This window comes from Larus michahellis, chromosome 3, assembly GCF_964199755.1.
Source record: "Larus michahellis chromosome 3, bLarMic1.1, whole genome shotgun sequence".
In the NCBI taxonomy this organism is placed as follows: Eukaryota; Metazoa; Chordata; class Aves; order Charadriiformes; family Laridae; genus Larus; species Larus michahellis.
This window is the reverse complement of record NC_133898.1, coordinates 131,171,586-131,190,927: the sequence shown is the minus strand read 5'-3', so window position 1 is coordinate 131,190,927 and position 19,342 is coordinate 131,171,586. Positions and strand designations below refer to the sequence as shown.

The 19,342-nt window shown below is 52.5% G+C and overlaps 1 protein-coding gene across 2 annotated transcripts in view; it reads left to right on the top strand.

The window, feature by feature from the left end:
- The window catches only part of SELENOI (selenoprotein I), a 31,187-nt gene extending 13,710 nt beyond the window's left edge, over positions 1-17,477 (top strand). The window contains exons 2-10 of one of the 2 annotated variants that reach the window (XM_074582210.1): positions 5,389-5,457; positions 5,791-5,899; positions 7,609-7,683; positions 8,153-8,415; positions 10,401-10,509; positions 11,828-11,876; positions 12,372-12,552; positions 13,369-13,551; positions 15,649-17,477. In XM_074582210.1, coding sequence (XP_074438311.1) covers positions 5,389-5,457; positions 5,791-5,899; positions 7,609-7,683; positions 8,153-8,415; positions 10,401-10,509; positions 11,828-11,876; positions 12,372-12,552; positions 13,369-13,551; positions 15,649-15,765 — 1,155 coding nt within the window. In that variant the 3' untranslated portion in view covers positions 15,766-17,477. The remainder of the gene's footprint in view (positions 1-5,388; positions 5,458-5,790; positions 5,900-7,608; positions 7,684-8,152; positions 8,416-10,400; positions 10,510-11,827; positions 11,877-12,371; positions 12,553-13,368; positions 13,552-15,648) is intronic. The other variant, XM_074582211.1, reaches the window with a different exon arrangement.
- Positions 17,478-19,342: the final 1,865 nt, after the last annotated feature.

Sequence of the window (19,342 nt, the reverse complement as noted above, 5' to 3'; positions counted from 1 at the left end):
CAGTGGCGTGTGGGCATAGTGCAAACGTGACGTGTTTGCACTGGCACGGCTCTGCTCAGTTACGTTCGCCGGGGATTGTCGTGTTCGCTGCCTTCTGGCTTATCTCAAGCCTGATGGGAGAAGGTTCGTAGCCTTGTGCCCTCTTTGTACATAAGGAGATTTATAGGAAACGGCCGTATGGACTTGCTGGAGCTGCTCTGCCGAGGCTCCCTCTGCCTTGCTCCTGCCGCTGGTGCAAGTGGTGAAATGTGGGCTCGTGGCCGGCAGTGCAGGCTGCCGCGGAGCTTGCCAAAGTGTCTGCGAGCAAAATGGAGTGTATAAATCCATCTTTTCTTGCTGTCCCTAGTGCTGGTGCCTGTGCCACCAGCGCTGTCCTCCCCTAGCCCACCCTGGATCCCTTTGGATGTCTGTCACCGATGTGCCCGGGGCACCAGGGCAATGGTGTTCCATCTGCTGCTGGCTCCGGGTAACCTGATTACTTAAAAGTGGAATTGTTTTTCTGGACAGGAAGGCTATTAGTAGAATCTGGGCTATAAATCTGCATTATTTTTTTTTTTCCTCCTTGGAAATGTATTTGGATCTTCCAGAAACATCCTGGTTGCATGATTAATGTTGTTTTTAAGCTGTACGAACCATTTGTGTCTTTAAATCCCATGAGGGCAGTCAGCTTACTGCTGATGGCTCCGTGGCAGCCGGGACCCTCTGGATGGAGCGAGCCAGGGGCAAGCGATCCCGTGGCCGTCCTGGCACAGACGGGACGCAGGGGATGCTGCGGCCGCGTGGTGCGTGTGATGAGGTGGTTGCTGCAAAATTGGCTTTGCTCTTTTCTTGAGAAGTTGAAAACAAAATCCCGAGGGGACTGCCCCGCCTGCAATCATAAGGAGAGGTGCTGTCTGCATGCACGGGGCTATTTCAGAGCAGGGCCCGTTACAAGTGTCTGTCTCCTTTGAGAAGGAAGCTCTGGGGTGTACAGAATTCCTTCCGTGCGCTCAAGCTTTTTGTTTGACCTTCTCTCCCTGAAAATGAGGGAGAAATCAGAGTCCTAGCTGGTGGCAGAAAAATGACTTAGAGAAGGATAAGTCACATGCGTGAGTCACTAGACCAGCGTGTATGGATTGAAATGGAAAAGATGATGCTAATTTGCAGCAAGGACGAGGTGGGTGAGTGACAGAGTGTGGTGAGTTGAAACACCGCCGTGTTTGGGGCCTTGAGAGTGTTTCATCAGAACAACCACGGCAGCAGAGTGAGACCAGCTCTGGGGGAGGATAGGTCCCTTCCTCAGCTTTGATCCAAGGCACAAGTGTGTATGAACGGGCAGAGCGGGACACATATCCCGAGCCTGTGTTTCTCTGGGAATGTCAGTCTCCAAACACGTTGACCCTAGAGGGCTGACGTAGGAACGAGGAGCCTGGCTCCTGGCTTCCTTCAAGGACAGGCGGCTGCCTCCATCGCTCTCTTAGAATCGTGTGATCACAGAATGGTTTGGGTGGGAAGGGACCTCCTTAAAGGCCATCTAGTCCAACCCCTGCCCTGGGCAGGGACACCTCCCACCAGCCCAGGTTGCTCTAAGCCCCGGCCAACCTGGCCTTGAACCCCTCCAGGGATGGGGCAGCCACAGCTTCTCTGGGCAACCTGGGCCAGGGGCTCACCCCCCTCACACCAAAGGATTTCTTCCCAATAGCTCATCCCAATCTCCCCTCTTCCAGTGTAAAACCCTTCCCCCTCGTCCCATGGCTCCCCTCCCTGCTCCAGAGTCCCTCCCCAGCTTTCCTGGAGCCCCTTGAGGGACTGGCAGGGGCTGGAAGGTCTCCGTGGAGCCTTCTCTTCTCCAGGCTGAACCCCCCCAGCTCTCTCAGCCTGTCCTCTTCCTATGGCGTGGGCTGAGGGTGAGCAGCCAGTGGAGTGAGCTGCAAGATAAGCATCTCCACAGCTTGCTTTGCTTCCAGCTCTGGCCACGCAGAGGCCCTGCACCCTGAGGAGGTGGTGACTGTGCTCATGTTGCCTGTCCCTCCTTCTTCACCTTTTGCCAGTGTCCCCAGCAACGCCGCTGGCTTGCTGTCCCCTACGGAGCAGAGAGCTCATTTGCTGTGCGTGTCTGGAAGCCGTTCTTGCTGGTGCAGAAAGGTAAAGAGATGGAATGCCCGTAGGAAGGAAACCAAATGATGAAAAGCAGTCGTGGCGAGGCAGGGTATGGTGGATGTTTTTGAGTTTTGTCACTGAAGATGCCTGGCAGGTCATTGGCGTTCTGGCAGGCGGCTGTCCTGGGCAGGCAGCCTTGTCCCTTGGGGTGGCAGGCAGCCTGGCGCCAGAGCCAGCCCCAGCTCCGTCGCTTTGTTCTGCTGCTGTCCTCTGAGCTGGCAGAACACCGACCTGCCTTGCTCAGCAGGCAAAGCGTCCCTCCAGGAGACCGGTTGAAGCTGGGGTGGTTGTGCCAGGAAACCTCTGCAAAACAGCTGCCCTCTCCCCCGAGGAACGGGTCATTCCAGGTCTTTGAGTTCTGCAGGCAAGGTGGGACCATGTGTGACCATGGGGAAAAGCTGCTTATTGACTATTATCCCCAGTCCCCAAGCATGGGGGGAAGAGGGGAAAGCTTCCTGGGACATGGGTCTGGGGAAACTTCCCCGAGCTACCTTACAAACATGAGCACAGGAACTCCAGAGCGATTCCCCTGCCTCGCTCCAAGCCTTGCGTCTGTTTTCTTGTTCCAGGCTGGTTTGGGGATAATGAGATTTAATCAGTCTCCAGCTCTCCTCCTCCAGTGGTTCAAATCCTATTATCTTGTAAAGAGTCTGGAATTCTGTCCCCTGAAATTGCATTAAGCTGGGATGGAAATTCCTTGGGGCTTAAACCTCACCTCCATACGGCGTCGAGTTTGGGGGTTTGCTGCCGCTTGCTCTGCAGCTCCTATGGGTTTGCTGGCATGGGGATGTAAGCACCGGGCTAACCCCCAGCGGGATGGCCCGATCCGTCACGGGAGGGCAGGGAATGGCTGGTGGGGGTACAGAAATGGTTGCCAAGGATGGGATTCCCCCAGTTAGGAACAAATGCTGTAAGCTCTTAGCGTGTGTGCTCAGAGCCCGACGAGACCTTCCTCATGCTGGCATCTCTTGTGGGGTGTTGCTTTGCCCTTTCCCACCGCTTTCTTCCCAGGTTTTGAAATGGATAAGCTGTCCCCTTTGCTTCCAGCATTTCCATCCGAGGAGAGGAGCACGGAGGGAGGGAGAAGCCGTGGGTGCAGAGGTGGTGGCTGACTGAAGGCCGTGGGGAGGGTGGGGACCCGGAGCTGCTTTCTGCTGATGGTTCCTTTTACCAGCCATGCTCCCCTTATCTCAGGGAGTTCATGGGTTACATCCGTGGGGGTGCAGGAGGGCTGGAGGCTTTGATTTGATTGCTTTCCATAACACTGCTCTTAAATTTGGTATTAGATATGCGTGGGATGGCAGCGGACGCCGGTGCTGGGGGCTGCGGGGGGTTGTCCCAACCGTGGGGACCGTGGGTGAGTGGGCCCCGGGAGCTGCCCTGCCTGGCACTGAGCATGGGAGCCAAGGAGGTTTGTAGCCTGTGAAATTTTTCTTGAGATTCTTATCGAAGTGTTAGTTGGGGAAGAGGACTTTAGACAGGGTAATCTTGGCTAGGAAGGGGCTGTGAGCCGGGGAGCAGATAGCAGCTCGTGGTGCTCCTGAGAGCCAAATGATGTCAAATTTTAACTTTCTAACTGGAAACTGTTTCATGGCTTGTCTAGGTCTTTGATTTTTATTTCTATTTTTATTTTCCCCACCACGTGCACACCCCAGCCACCTCAAATGATCTAAAAGCAGTGGGGTGAGGGGGAAGAGCTCTTCCTATCCCATTTCCCAAGGGCAGCAGCTGCCTCTGCGGAAATCTCAGCTCCATAATGGAGAGGAGCCCTCTGAGCCCCGTCCTGCATGGGGTACCCCAGGGCCTCCTGATGTTCACCCACCGATCCTCCCCCTTTGGGAACGCGGACTCCAGCTCACCGAGCTGGACACAGGCAAGGAGCCAGATACTGACCCTTCAGCAGGTCAGCAGGCAACTGCTGCCAACTGCTCTGCCCTAACCGAGTAAGGAAAAATGACATGGGTCCTACCTCGAAACTGTGAAATCTGTCGCTTGTTCTGCTATGATCACTTTGCTCCCTTACTGGTCCCAATCTCTGTCCCCTGCTGCGGTGGGGCTGGGAGCCCCATGTCCCGTGGTGCCCACGAATCGGCCCAGGTCACCTGCATGGCTGCACTGGGAAGCTGGTGCCTCTGTGTCTCTCTTTAGTGCCGAATGAGCTTCTGGGCCTGAAACGGTGACGGGATGTGCGGGATGTGGGGATACTTGTGGGTGTGTGGTGGTATGGTGGTGTACGTGGTGTTTGGGAGTATCTGTAGGACGAGGGAGAGGGTTGAAGACCTTGCTCATAAATGTCTGCTGTCTTTCCAGAAGGAGAAAGTCTCTCCCAAATGACTGGAGATGGGCGAGACAGTGACAGCTGCCATCTCAATGGGAATAGTCCTTGACTGAAGCATCCCCGCTCTTGTGCAGGACCTCTGGTGTCAGTCACTGGTTGTGTCTGGGGCACTCAGAGCTGTCAGCACAGAAATGTGTCCCTTGAAGCTCCCTGTTGGTGTCCTGTCTGTCAGAGAACAGTCTCCTGTTTTGGGGCCCCCACCAAGGGGGGTTCATTGCTGTCCTCCTGCAGCAGTTGGTGAAAGGGGTGCCAGGATGTGGGAGCTGAGGACCTTGCAGACCAGGAATGGTCCCAGCTCTCATGGTTGGTGGGGAAGTCTCCTCCTGCCCTTCTGCATGGCGCCTTTGGGTGCTGAGCCTAGAACGTCCCTGGTCCTGCTTGTCTTGTGGGGCAGGAGTCTACAGGGTCGCTCAAGCAAGAGCATGCTAAGCTGTCCTCTGTGGGTTGGTCCCATGGTGTGGGTGCTTGAGGCCATGGGACTGTCACTTCTTCTCCAGCTTGTGAAGAGTGCCACCAGGCCTGCGGCGTGGCCATCGAGGTGCAGGGCACTGGCGGGAGTATTGGCTGCAAAAGTGGTTGTGTGTCCTTGAGTCCCTCCCCACCTTCCAGAAACAAGCTGCAGACTTCTCCTGTGGGGCTGCTCCTTGTGGAAGGGAGGGATTTGGGTGCGGAAATGAGATGTCGCACCCAAGAGCTGCCTCTGTGGGTCCATGGGCAGTGTTGCTGGAGCTTTTCGGGTTGTTTAGCTCCATCCCTGCTGAGGCTTCATCCCTGAAACGAGTGTTCTTGCAATGCCAAGACTCGGGTAGCAGGTGTCCTCATGGAAAGCTCAATATTCGTGATCTCTGGCTTTTTGCGAGTGTTGTTGGAGCCCTAACTATTGTTTTTTGTTTGTCCCTTGTCGTTCACAGTACAGTGCCGTGGACAGCAACCCCCTGTCTCTGTACGTCATGCATCCCTTCTGGAACACGATAGTGAAGGTGAGACCTCGTCCTGCCCTGGGTGGGACAGCAGAACTCCAGTCACCACAAAGTCTTCTCTGTAAAACTGTCAGCTGAAAAGCCCTGCTTCGTTTGTGGTGCAACTAATTACAAAGGGTGCTGCCTTCCAGCCTGCAGCCTGCCCCGAGCTCACTGCATCGCAGCCTAAAGCTTCTGTGATTCTTGCTGCCCCGTGACGTGCCGGATGCGACTAAGTGGTGTTGTCTAACGCCCAGACGATTGTAACCAGGTCTCTGCTGTGGCTGGGAGCAGCACTTGGTCCATATTACATGTTTTAACGAGTTCATGTGTTCTTTTGCTGCTTTCCCATAGATCTTCCCTACCTGGCTGGCCCCAAATTTGATAACGTTTTCTGGCTTCCTGCTGCTTGTCTTCAACTTCTTCCTCATGGCATACTTCGACCCTGACTTTTATGCTTCTGGTAAGGCTGCATGTTCCTGTTCGGATGCGAAGTGTTGGAGCGGTGAAGTCTGTCACCTCCTCTGCAGTGACTTCTGATGCTCGTTGATAAGGCCTCTTAGTCTGGGCATTCCCAGAGGCAGGTGGCTGTGCCAGAGAAGGGACAGGGTTGAACTCGCTGGGCTTCATGATGAGGACTTGTCCGAATAATATGCCTTCCTGCTGGGTGGACGTGTGCCTGGCTGGCAGTGGAGGAGGAAACAGCCAAAATTTTGAGTAGGAATTGGCTCTGCCTACGGAGCAGACAAGAACCAAGTGCCCTGTTTGTTTTTTTTTTTTTTTTTTTTTTAAACCTTCTAATGCCCCTGTTGTATTTTAAAATCTAACAGGGTAACGTGGGAAACTGCTTCCCTGAAGTCAGCAGGTAGAGCCTTGTTCCTTGCATCCCAGCTAATTACCCTCTTGCAAGAACATGCCAGCACCACATTCAGATTAACAAAGGCAGAATCTTCTTTCTCAGTTTCACCATTCTGCAAGCATATGCACAGCTTTAAACCTTTAGCAGTGCCCATGTTCATCTGTTTGTGAATCCAAAGGTTCAGTTGTGTCCCCTTCCTCATGGGAGTGTCCCAGGGAAAAGATTAATACAGCATGATAACTCTCAGTCACTTATCAATAGCTTCCTCTCTATATTTTTCTCTCCCTTTGCCCCTGCCTGGTTTAGTTTAGATTGCTCAGAAGAGTTCATCTAGTTCTTCTAAAACTGGGCCAATCATCAAAACACAGTTAAGTAGGAAAAATATCGGTTTCTTGGCATTGCCTTTATCGATAGGTAGGTGAGTACTGTTGTCAATATGCCAGGCTTTCAAAAGCCCGGGTGGCATCTGTGGCTGTTAGCTGAGGTTTGAACTGACTTTTGGTCCGTGAGCCATAGGAAGAAAAAGCTGACAGTAGCTCAGGGAAGGAAGTTCAGTGTGAGAATCCCCAGGACATCAGACGTCCAGAAACTTGGGCTCTGCCAACAGCATGGTGAAGCTCGTGCTTTGGGACCCTTTTACATACGTGTTATGCATGTTCTACTTCATTTTGCTGGTGAGGTCTCCAGAAGCTTCTGCCTTCCCTCCTCCATGGATGCTTTTGTAGACTTGATGCCTTCTGTTTGCTGCTGGAAAGGCACCATTGTGCTGCTCTGAGGAAACAAGAGTTGGCATTCCGTGGAATCATTCTTCCCCCTAGGAGACCTCCATGTGCCCTCCTGTGAGGCTGCTGCCAAGAAGCCGTGCCCCGTCCTGCTTTTTTCAAACGTGCCTTTTGGACTCCCTCAGTTGCAGACATCTGAGCTGGCTATCTGCCCAAAGGGTGCTGGAGGAGGTGGAGAGGTTGTTAAGGAGGAACTATTTCAATTGGTAGGATGCAGACTGGAGACTGTGTCTGCAGAGGCAGGGTGTTACCACACCTCAAAGAGGCTCCACTTGATGCTCTATGGGCAAGTGTTTTAGCAGAGCAGTTCTTAGATCCTGTGACTTCGGGGAGCTTGGGACAGAGGACAAGGACATCAAAGTCCTTATTGACCTGGCTCTTCCATCGTGTCCTGGAACGCTAACATCTCAGTTCCACTGTTTGAGTTGTGTAGGTGCTTTGTCTTAGTGAGCTGCTGGTCTTTGTGCCAAAATAAACTCATTCAAAGTACATACTGAGCTGCCCTGACTTGGGTCCTTCTGATCTCTGCAGCTCCTGATCACCAGCACGTTCCAAACGGTGTGTGGGTCATTGTGGGTCTCCTCAACTTCATTGCCTATACGTTAGGTAAGACTTTATCTCGTTGTTTCATGGGGGGTTGTGTCTGTGATCTTTTCACGCTGCGGCTGCGTGTTGTCTTATCTCTGAGCCTGTTGAGAAATCCTGGGCTTCTGCCATGCACTGACCCAACTGCGGCGCGGGCTGCAAGAGCAGTTTCTGGGAGCTGCTTGGCAAAGTGGACAGGAGGAAGTTGTCCTGGAGCAGCTGGTGTGAAAGGAGGATGCTGGAACTGACTTTGAGACGAATTGTGAAATTCTGTCTTTGGTCTCGTTTAAATAAATGTAATCTTGTCAGACTTTATTGCATTTTTCAGTCTTGAGTAGAGCGAGGAGGGGTGAGAAGCACACTCCCCATTAGAGGATGGAGGTGGTGGAAGCTGCTCTTCACTGACTGCACGCTTTGTCAGCCAGAAGCCGGCCTGTTGCTTTGCATGAGGGTGTCCAGCAAAACTCCCCATTTCTCCTTCTCTTCCCAGATGGCGTTGATGGGAAGCAGGCTCGCCGGACCAACTCCAGCACGCCCCTGGGAGAGCTCTTTGATCATGGCCTGGACAGCTGGGCATGCGTCTACTTTGTGGTGACGGTCTACTCCACCTTTGGACGGGGCTCCACGGGCGTCAGTGTCTTCGTTCTCTACCTCCTCTTGTGGGTGGTCTTGTTTTCATTCATCCTCTCCCACTGGGAGAAGTATAACACGGGGATCCTCTTCCTGCCCTGGGGATATGACATCAGCCAGGTGGTAAGTGCAAGCCGCAGCCGCTGCTCGGCTTCAGCAGAAGCTGGATAAAGCGCTGGCGTGTGATAGTCCCCGCTGAGGTGTGCGAGGGATGCGAGCAGCGCTGGTCCGTGTCCAGAGCCTGGTGAACTGGTCACTGCATTACGCTCTGGAGGTGCGTGTCTTCAGCCTGTCTCCGGGCATTGTGGAGGAGAAGAGCTCTCCAAGGGTAGACTTAGATTAGGTATGAGGAGGAAATTCCTTGGTGTGAGGGGAGTGAGCCCCTGGCCCAAGTTGCCCAGAGGAGCTGTGGCTGCCCCATCCCTGGAGGGGTTCAAGGCCAGGTTGGCCGGGGCTTGGAGCAACCTGGGCTGGTGGGATGTGTCCCTGCCCAGGGCAGGGGGTTGGAACTGGCTGATCTTCAAGATCCCTTCCAACTCTAACCATTCTGTGATTCTATAAGACTGTATGACTTTGAGCTTTAATTGCTTTAATGAGCGGGGGTCATGGCACCAGAGTTCACCTGCTCAAAACCGTTAAATCCAAGGAGGTTTGTGTGGTTTCGTTTTTATTTTGTTCTGAGTAGCTTTTGTAGATGGACAGTCCACAAAAACCAAAGTTTGAGGAACGGGTATTGCCACGTGTTTCCTCTGCCTGGTTTCTGCTGTCCCAAGGTGCGTGTTTTGGCCACCTAAATTGTTGCCTAGTTAGTTTTCTGCGTTGTACCAGCATAGGTAAATTCAAGTCTAGAGGTTTGGGGTGCTTTTTGGCACTAACGGGATGTGTGCCAAAATGTAGCAGAGTAACTAATTGGCATGTTAATTGCTGTGCTTGGAGCACAGGTTCCTGGGGAGGTGCCCTCTGTACCGTTGTAACAGGGCAGTTGATGTTGAGACTGATGGTGTGGGACCCTTAGGTATGTTGGCAAGTCCAGCTCTCATTAGGACTTCTCTGCAGGAAGCTCTTTCTGAAGAGCCCGTCAGAACTGGGAGCAAGCTCTGGATGATAGAATTCACCTTTCCTGCTCGTGGCTGCGCTTCCTAACCAGGGTGCGATCTCACCGCCCCGCGCAGCACACAGTTCTTCTCTTCTCCCAAGGAGGAGGTGATACGACAGGAGGAAATGGCCTCAAGTTGCACCAGGGGAGGTTTAGGATGGATATTGGGAAGAATTTTTACACTGAAAGGGTTGTGAAGCATTGGAAGAGGCTGCCCAGGGCAGTGGTGGAGTCGCCATCCCTGGGGTTATTTAAAAGCCGGGCAGACGTGGTGCTGAGGGCCATGGGGTAGTGGTGGCCTTGGCAGCGTTGGGTTGATGGTTGGACTTGATGGCCTGAAAGGTCGCGTCCAACCTGGGCAATTCCGTCGTTCTTATCAGGCACTGGGTGGGAAATGCAACAAGTTGGAAGGAGAGTTCAGTTAATGCAGCTGCATTAATTGCAGTAATCGTCTCTGCTCGTAAAAGGAGACCGTGGCCGGTCCCCTCTGACCCTTCTCCAGAAGCATTGCTTCACCTTAATGCTTTGGGATCTCTGCCTCTTGCAGAAGGGCAGGGGGTAGAGGGCTGAGCTGCCCTGCAGCATGTTTCACCCAGCTTTGGGGTTACTGCTGAAACTGCAATATCCCTTGTTAGCTTTCTCCCTGTAATCGCCTCGCCAGATGGGTAAGACAGAGTCCCCGAATGAACCCTCCAGGGTCACGGCAACTCGTAGTGTAAAAACTCTTTTTGGTGCTTTGAGCATCTCGTGAGTTCAAGCTGCACGAGGACATCTCTGCTCCTGCTGCCAGGAGCAGCTCTGGGTCCTATCCTTCTCAGCTACTGCACTTGTTAGACCTGATCTTGTAACATGGGATGTTTGTGGGTTATTTTGGATTATTTTCCCCCTTCCTGCCGGTGGGGAGGAGGGAACACGATGTGGCTTGGAGCGTACTTGTCCAGCTGCCGGGTGGGTGCTGCCAGATGTGCCCAAGGGGTGGCTCACACCTGCTTTGTCCTCTGCTTTCTTCCAGACCATTTCAATTGTCTACATAGTGACGGCCATTGTGGGAGTTGAGGCCTGGTATGCACCTTTCCTGTTTAATTTCTTATATAGAGACCTATTCACTGCAATGATTATTGGTAAGAAACTCCATGTTGAAGCCTGTCTTTTAAACTCCACCTTTTTAATGAAACCCAATGTCTTAATTACATGATAACGCTGTTGTGTTTGCTGTACTGAGAGCTCCTGTTGGCTGGGGTTGAAGTGCGTAGCTGAGGCTGTCCCCGCAGCCTGCCCTCCCCCAGCGTTTCGAAGCGCTGCTGTCTTCTGCAGTTACTGTGGAGGGGTTAACTCCACTCTGCCTGGGTCTGTGCGGGCCAGAAGAGCAAGGAAGCGGAGAGCCATGCTCACGCTCCGCATATATTTTGTGCCGATCCTGAAAAATACATAAAAAAATTTAATAAAGTTAAATAAAAGCCCAGCCTTTCTCCCCAGCGGTCCATCGGAAGGAGCCACTGCAAAGGGGGGAGTAATGCAGGCGAAGCTTAGCGGGGGAGAGCCGTCTCTGCCGACGAAATTGGGTTTACTCAAAAGTCCTTTCTTCGTTTCATTTTTCTTAGTCTATATCCCTTTCTTTAGGGGTTAATTGCAACTGCTTAATTTCAAGTCGATACGTCTTGAACTGTGTTAAATCTAATGCTTGCGTTTTTCTTCAGCAGGTGGATATTCTGAGCTTTCCTTTGGCAGCCGTCTAACTTAACATATGAATCATAAATGCACTTTTCCTTTGTGAAAACTAGAGCAGGATGCCTGCCTTGGCTGGATTTGTGCACTGGGATCGGAGTTGGGTTATTAAAAGCGGGAATGTTTACAGCTCTGTTAAAACACCTACTGCTAGATAAACACGGAAGGAGCTGTGATAGACTCTCGGGGCTTTGACTGTAGCGGATGATGTTCCCTATTGAGGTCTAGAATGTCAAAGTCATTTAGACTCTTCGTATTATTTGTCAAGTTAAATGAAAAGAACTTTTTTGCGCAGCGGCAGCTGGAAATGCTTGCTCGCAGTGGGAGAAACAGCAAATTGGCTTTATTAGGAAGACTGAAAATTGTTGTGCACAGCCATGTCACGTGTGGAGTTTGAAGTCATCTCTTGTCTCATTAAAGACAGTATTATAATTAAACTTCATAACTGTTTAAAGCGTAATACTGGGCTCATTAATGCAACTTTTTCAAATGGAAATGTCTTTAATTTATAGCAGACCTCAACTTGTAATTACAGCTCTTGGACCAGAATTACGAGCACCTACTGTTAAACGTGCCGAGCTATTCCTGGTGCACCCCTGAGCTATTTTTGTGGCGAGCAACTTAAACTGGGGCAGAACCACCTGCCCGCTCGTGGGGTGCACGTGATGGTCTCCCTCTGTCATGGGGCAATAACGTGGCTCTTTTCTCTTCCAGCTTGCGCTCTCACGGTGACGCTGCCCATGAGCCTCTACAACTTCTACAAGTAAGTTTCTCCGTCCTCAAGCCCCCCTCCCTGCACCAGCACCTTCGCAGCAGCCCCCAAAGCCTCTTAGAATTTGGTTTCCTTAGTGTTTTCAGACTTTCAGGCTTTCTTCAGTGTGACAAAATGGCTCTGACGCACCAGAAGGTCCCAGTTTGCAGGGTGCACTGGGAGGAGTGGGCTGGCAGCCGACTTGGCAGGGTCTTGCAGGAGGGTGAGGGTCCCCAGCTTTTGTGGGCTTGTCCTGCTCGTCACAACCCAGGGAATCAGACAACCCAGAGGTTTTTTGGTTAACGATGAAGGTGTGTATCTTCCTCCTCTGACCGTCATTGTGACTGATATCAGCAGTTTTGGGTAGCAGAATGGCCCATCAGATTTGACTGATGTCGGCAGTTCTGTGTAGCAGGACGGCCCATCAGACTTTCCAGCCTTCTCCTGAAGACCGTGGTTTTTTTAGCCGTGGTTCCGGGTATTTTCATGTCTTTGCTTCCCTTTCAGGGCCTATAAAAATAACACCTTGAAGCACCACTCTGTGTATGAAATCATGCTGCCGCTGGTGTCCCCAGTGTTGCTCTTCCTGCTCTGCACCACGTGGATCTTCGTGTCCCCGATGGACATCCTGGAGGTCCATCCCAGGCTCTTCTATTTCATGGTTGGAACAGCCTTTGCTAACATTTCTGTAAGTGGCTTTTGCTTTATGCTCCAGTTTATCCCGGGGGAATCTGAAGCCTGCCAGAATGCTTGGGAAGCTGGAAGAAAAAGACCAGCTCAAATGTGAGGAGAGAAGGGATATTTCAAGATTAATTTAACAGCTTTTCTGTTTTGCTGTGACTGAAAGATCAAACAGGGAAGTAGATGGGGTTTGGGGTCTGTGAATTTTGTGCTGCGGCTCTCGCTCTTGAGAAACTAGAGAATTAGGTAAATTGAGTGTGTTTACACATGCGTGTGTCCTCTGTGTTGTGAGTAGCAAACTGCTCGTGTGGAAGGAGTTCCTTTCCTTTTTTGGGATAAAATTAAAAAGGGGGGGACTAAAGCTTTTGTCAAAATCTGATTTAGCCGCATTTTGCGTTTTTGCTTGCTTGAGACCTTAACAAAGGCACTTGTGCTCGTTGCCTGGGACGTGTGGCTGTGCAGCTCTGTGTGTCCATGCCCTGGGGCCGGCACCTCGCGCTGCTGCTTGGCAGCATTTTCTGCTGATGGTGCGCATAACGCTGGTGCAGCTCGGTCAGCTCAAGGGAGCTCCTTTGACTTCTAAAGATGCCCTTGGTGCCTTTTCCCTGTTGCCTTCCTGCCTCGTTAGGCTTTGCTTCGTGTGTCCCACAGGAATTCTAATGGAAAGAAAGATCCCGAGTGAGAAGCTCGCTGAAATTGCATGATGGTAGTTGTGAGTGCAGACGATTGGCACGTGTGTGACCGTCCTCTCTGCACTGTGGCCAGCTCTGGCCTTGCAGGGTCGGTACTGGGCGCGAGCTCTGACGGTTTTCTCTTCCTCCAGTGCCAACTGATCGTCTGTCAGATGAGCAGCACACGCTGCCAGCCTCTGAACTGGATGCTGCTCCCCATAGCAGCGGTGCTCTTCGTGGTGATGTCCGGGTTGGTGCCCAGCAGCGAAACGCTTCTCCTCTACCTGTTAACTGCTTTCCTCACCCTGGCGCACATCCACTACGGGGTGGTCGTGGTAGGTGAACTTCGGGCTTGGCTGCCGTGCTCTGACCGCGGGCTTTGGGTGCTGCAGCTCTTTGGAGCTTAAAAACAGAAACGTCAGTGAGAATAACCACGAGTGCCAAGCTCTCCTCCTGCTCTCTGTGACCGTGCACAACTTGAGCTGACTTCCTGGCGAGAGGCTTGTGCGGGCTCTTGTGTGGGTTTGAAACGAACTTCACACAACAACAAACCCGAGATTAGTTTGAAACAAATACTTGCGTCTCTGCTGCCGTGTTTAACACCTCCTGGCTGTGGTTGCAGCTTGGATGTAAGGCAGCATGGGTGACCCGCACCCTCGGGCGGTGGGAAGGGCAGCTCCGGTAGATACCCAGAGCAGCAGAAACTGTCTGCACAACGGACAGGATGTCCTTAATTTGGGAGTCTTAGTATAAAAAGTTAAACTGCTGGTGACGTTACTTTGGTTGGTGGGTTCGATCTGTGACCTCGCTGATGTGTCCTCTGCTGGAGTCACTGGGAGAGCCAGGACGGAGGGGGGACGTCCCTGCTAGGGAACGTGGGGACACTGCAGCTGCAATGCCTTCTCCCCTGCTGCAAGGGCTGTGTAGAGATCCAGGGACTGATTTGCTGCCCTTGCTGTGTGCCGGCTCTGCCAGACTCCCTGAGTTTTGATTAAGAGAAAAAACAAACTCAGAGGAGACCCGAGTCCCCTCAGAAATGCCCCAGGAAGCTGTTGAGGATCTAAGGCAAGGGACCCGATGTCCCCTGCGTGGCCACTGCCACGTGCGTACACCCTCCTTGGGAAGCCCTGTCCCCTGGGAACGCCAGCTCTAATGTGGAGCCTCCAGAGTTGAGCTTGGACTGTAATTACAGCAAAGAAGTAATAGCCAGGTTGTCTTGTCTTTCCAATTAGTGTAATGAGGCTTCTGTGCAAGAAGGATTTGAATAGCTAAGAAGCTTAAATAAATTTGGTCTTGGAATCATAGCTGGAGCTGGGGACGGACCGGGCGGTGTAATCCTCCTGCCCAGGCTTGCCCATCGCCTGCAGTGAGCTGCTCAGTGCTCTGCTCCCCTCCTTCCCCTCCGTCCAGCTTTCCGAGGGCCCATGTGTGCAGTCTCCTCTTCCACGGGAAAAGAAACTTGGAGCTGAAGAGCCTTTTAAGGCTGTGTGACTGGGATGTAATCCCAAACTGCTCTGAATTTGGGAGTAATTATTCGGAATAAACCCTCTGCCCTGACTCTGTGCCCGGCTCAGCCCTGGGCTCTGCTCAGCGCTGCTCGCTCTTGATTCTGCAGTCACCAGATGCCAATGCCACGCCATCCATTTTATCCTCCTGTCTGCGGTTCTCTGAACCGTGCCTGAAAGCTCCTTTCCTGGTGCGGCTCTCAGTCCTCCATGGTTTTCTCATGTCCTCAGAAGAGGTGGTGAAAGCTCCTTCCAAAGGCTGGTGTAAAAGGGGCCCGGCTATCCAAGACCTGGTGTTGGGTTCCCCTGGCTCTGTAACCCTCCTGCGTGTGTCTTTGTGGTCGAAGCAAAGTACCCGACCCCCAGTTTGAATTGCAAATGGATTCAGGGAGTGATTTTTTTCATATAGATATAATCAGAGATGATCAAAATTTAAGCAAATTATTAACAATTCTACTGGGAGGGGCAGAGAGGGAGCAGTACCGCAGGGTAAAATCCTGCGTGCCTGGGCTCAGGGCAGGCGTTTCTGCCTCCTGAGGAGGGCAGGAACGGAGGTGATCCTGTCCCTGGACAGGCCAGGCTGCTCCTTGGGAAGGTGTGGGAAGGGAGCAAGGCTGCACCTTGCAGGCCCATGTGCCTGGCTGTCCCCAGCATCTGTCCCCAGCAGGGACAGGACAGGGCAGCCTGGCTGGCCCCATAGCCAAGGGGCTACCCCACAAGGCAGGGGCTGTGATCCAGATCTGCTGTGGCCATGGGGAGCATGTGGGGTGGGGGAAAGTGGGTGCAGGAAGGTGGCAGGGTGGGCAGTGGGGGGGAAAGTGGGTGCAGGAAGGTGGCAGGGCTTTGTTGGCCATACAGGGAACTGGTTTGGTGCTCTGCCCGCTTTCCTCCTCGCTAACCAGGTCCTGTTGTCTGCCTTGTCCCCAGGTGAGCCAGCTGAGCAGGCACTTCAATATACGGCCCTTCTCGCTGAAGAAGCCCACGCCAGATTGACTAGGAGTGGAGGAAGAGAAAATCAGCTTGCGGTCTGCAGAAGTACTGTAAATAACTGCTGCAAATACCTGTAAATACTTCGACCATCACCACAGATCTAAACCTATCCTCTGGACAGACATCAGGGCAAAGTACGCACGGTATCCAGTGCAGCCAGGGCATGACTGGTACGGGGCAGCCTCCGCTGCTCTTCTTCGAACGCAAGCTTTCGGTTTTGGGTGAAACTGGACAAGGAGGGTAGCCTTTCAGGTCACTGTTACTGTATATTAGACCAGCTGAATGTTCCCAGTGAAACCTCAGACTCCAGCTCTTGCTGAGGTAAAGCCGGTTGGGGATGCAAATGGCTTTACCTGAGCAAAGCATCTTGACCCGTCACCAAAATCAACATAACGACTGATTTCTGCAAGGTCAGGGGAACATCCTGGTGGTCGCGGGGGGTTCCTGTCTGTCCCTAATCCTGCTAGACAGCCCTCATCCTGGGCTGGTACGTAGGGAGCAGATGGTGACAGTTCTCCCACATTGTGTCCTGCCTTCCTGCAGTCACTTATTTAGGTAAATACTTGGCACCTTTCTTTTTTTAAGAGGGGAGAAAAAGAACAACACACAAAACTTCTAGTAATATTCTATGTGGGAGGGGGCTTTGAAAATCAGGACTCGGCTTCCCGTAAAAGTGGGAAGGTGGCTTCTGCCTCCCCTGCTCGAGCTGGGAGTGCCTGGGACCACATCTCGGCCGCGTTCCTGGCTGTCCATGAGCGTTCCCTGCCTGAGAGCGGGCTCTGGGCTCCGATGGGCGGCAGAGAGCGGCTGTCCCCGGCCTGGCTCGCTGCCCCCTCTCCCCACCAGTACGAACTCGCTGTTTGGGGCTGGGTCGCTGCGTGCTGCCTGCGCCTCTCCTCGTGTGGCAGCGCGGCCGGGCCGGGGCTGCTCATCGCCCTCCCCACCAGACCATCGGCAAATCCACCGCGTAGAGAAGCACCTCAGTAAGTGTTGTGCCGGGCGCGTGCGCGCTTTCAGAGAGCTCACGGGCGTTTGTGTGGCGGGATCCTTCCCAAATACCACTTCATTTTCAAAACCGTTGTCCCCAGCGGCTGCATCTCTCATCCAGGGATATATTTGTTTACTGTCCATTTGTAAAAGACATGATTGCATTGATTATTTTGGTTTTTTTTTTTTTTTTAAAACTTGTCTTCATAATTGAGTTAGAGTGGGGTGGTGAAGACTGAATGCTGATTTTCTTTTCTGTTCGCTTTATTTAATGAAGACCTGTGCTTGAATGAAGAGTGTAGCTTAAACCCAGGCTCTGGAAAGGCTGCATCCGGAAGCGAACAAGCGCAGCAGATTGTGCATATGTAATTACCATGGGAACAAAGTCGCTTACACACTGATTATTGTGCAACGTGGTTTGTAGACGCTCGGTCACCGCGTTTTCCTTCGGCAGGTGAAGACTCCGCCTGCTTTAGGAAACATTCGATGTGTAACTACTATTTAATGCTTTTTTTTTTTTTTTTTTTGGTTTTCTTTTGTAAATTTGAATCATTGTCACGCGGACTTGAAATCCTGAGGCAAGCTGACACGTGCAGGGGTGACGGCAGGGCTGTATGGTCACGGTACGCCCTGCGAGGAGCGAGCTGGGGCCATCCTCTGGGCTGGGCATCTGTGCGCTCCTGTGTCCGTACGGCTGCCACATCTCCGGAAGGGCGGCTGAGCCGGGAGAAGGGGGCAAATAATTTTCAGAGTTTATTTAATAAAGTAGCTTACTCCTATATCATTTTACTGATGATGTACAGAAAACAAACCCCAAACAACAAAACCAAACCCGAGGCGTACGAATGAATTGGGCTGCGCTTGAATTTTCGACTCTGGCTATTTAATGAAATGTAATAATTATGAAGGGAGAGTAAACTGAAGTCACGCTTGCACAAGAATTACAGGGAATCTTAAAACGGGATGCAACACTTATCCAGGGGACGTGTTCGGGTAGCAAAATTGTGCTGTCAGCAGTGACGAAGGGCAGAGGTTGGATGATTGTTTACGTTCTAGTTCCGTGTTTGCGGGACCAGGGAATGGCTGAGCTCCGGGGTCCCCAGCCTGGCGCTTGTCCCCTCTCCTCCCAGCAGCGTTGCTGGGCCAGTGCTAACGCTGTGAGAAGCTGTCTGATCCTAAACCTTAGGATGTCACCTTGTCTCCGTGATATGCCGTTTGTCTGTCGTCTCACCTAGCCGTGAGCTGGTGCTTTTGCAGCGCGTAAAAGACCCTGGAAGACCCCTGTGTGGAGCTACAAGCGGGTGGGAGCCAGGTTTCCTCTCGGATCCTGCAAGCACTTGTGCTGTAGGAGAAAGATCTCTCTTAAAAAAAAAAACAAAAAAACAACCAAACAAAAACCAAGCCTGGAACTGCTTCCTATCTGCACAGGCTTTATCTTTGGTATTTTTTTGGTGCCTTAATTTATTGCACCTTGAAGCTAGAAAAATATCTCCTTAACTGGGCGCTGGGAAACAGGCTCGTGGCGGAGGGAGGAGGGAGCGGGGCTGGGCTCGGCGCACACGCAGGACACTTGAACTGAAAGACCAAACCGTGGGGCATGCAGAGAAACAAGCTATTTATTGACAATAATGGTTTTAAGTCTGAAGAATAAACGTCTTCCTCCCTCGCTAGCAGCATCTGAGGGTGATTGTGTTATGGCGGTGGTTGCTTGTCTTGCTCCTAGGCTCCGTCCCTGCGGTGGGACGTGCTCCCTGGGACGGGACGGGGATGTGTGGTCGCTCCTCAGCTCCTCCTGCCTGGTTTGTGAGACCCGATCTGTGGTGTCTCCTCTTCCAGGGATAGTGTTAATCATATTTCCTTAATTACCGATGGACCTGCTGAGTTGATAATGGGACTGTCTCACACTCTCCTAAATCTGTTTTGCACATTTTCTCTCAATACAGAGTATTATCAGGTAAAGAACCTGGTCAGGGAGGGATGGAGAAAGTCCTTCAAGATCCGCTGGGATGTCGGTCTCCAGCCCTGGGGCTCCAGGCAGGTCCTCGCGTGGTGGCAAGAGGTGGCCAGCGCTGCCAGCTCCTCCTGGTCCTCACCACGCAGCGGCTGGGTGGCCTTGGCTCTAAAGCAGGTTTTTGTGGGACACAGCAACGTGTCACCGTGGAATTTGTGTCGCCGAGGCAGCTTCACTTGCAGCCTTTTTCATCTCAGTGTTGTGGTTTGTACCGCGGCTCCCACCTCTGCGCCCATGCAGGGACCTAGCGGAGGGTGACGCGCAGGTTTTGGGACCTCCTGGGGCTTGGGTAAACCACCACCTCTTGCACTAAAAGCAACGTTTCACAAGTACAGACGCTACGGCTGGCCTCTGGGCGTACAAATGTTACGAAAACCAACCTTTTACGTGCTGTGGTTTTAGCTTCTTCCTTCCCCCGGCGTGGCTGCGCCGCAAGTAACTCCCCTCTCCTGTGGTCGGTCACTGCGAGGACTTGGCACGGTCTGTCCTCTGGAAACATCGGCCGCCTGATCCGGGCGGCTTTGCCAGAGCCAGGGGGAGCAGAACGGTGTGAGCGTGAGCTTCTGAGGCTCTGGAAACATGTATTTAAGCTCCTTAAATAGAGCCGGCCTGATGTTACCTCCTGGGTGTGCT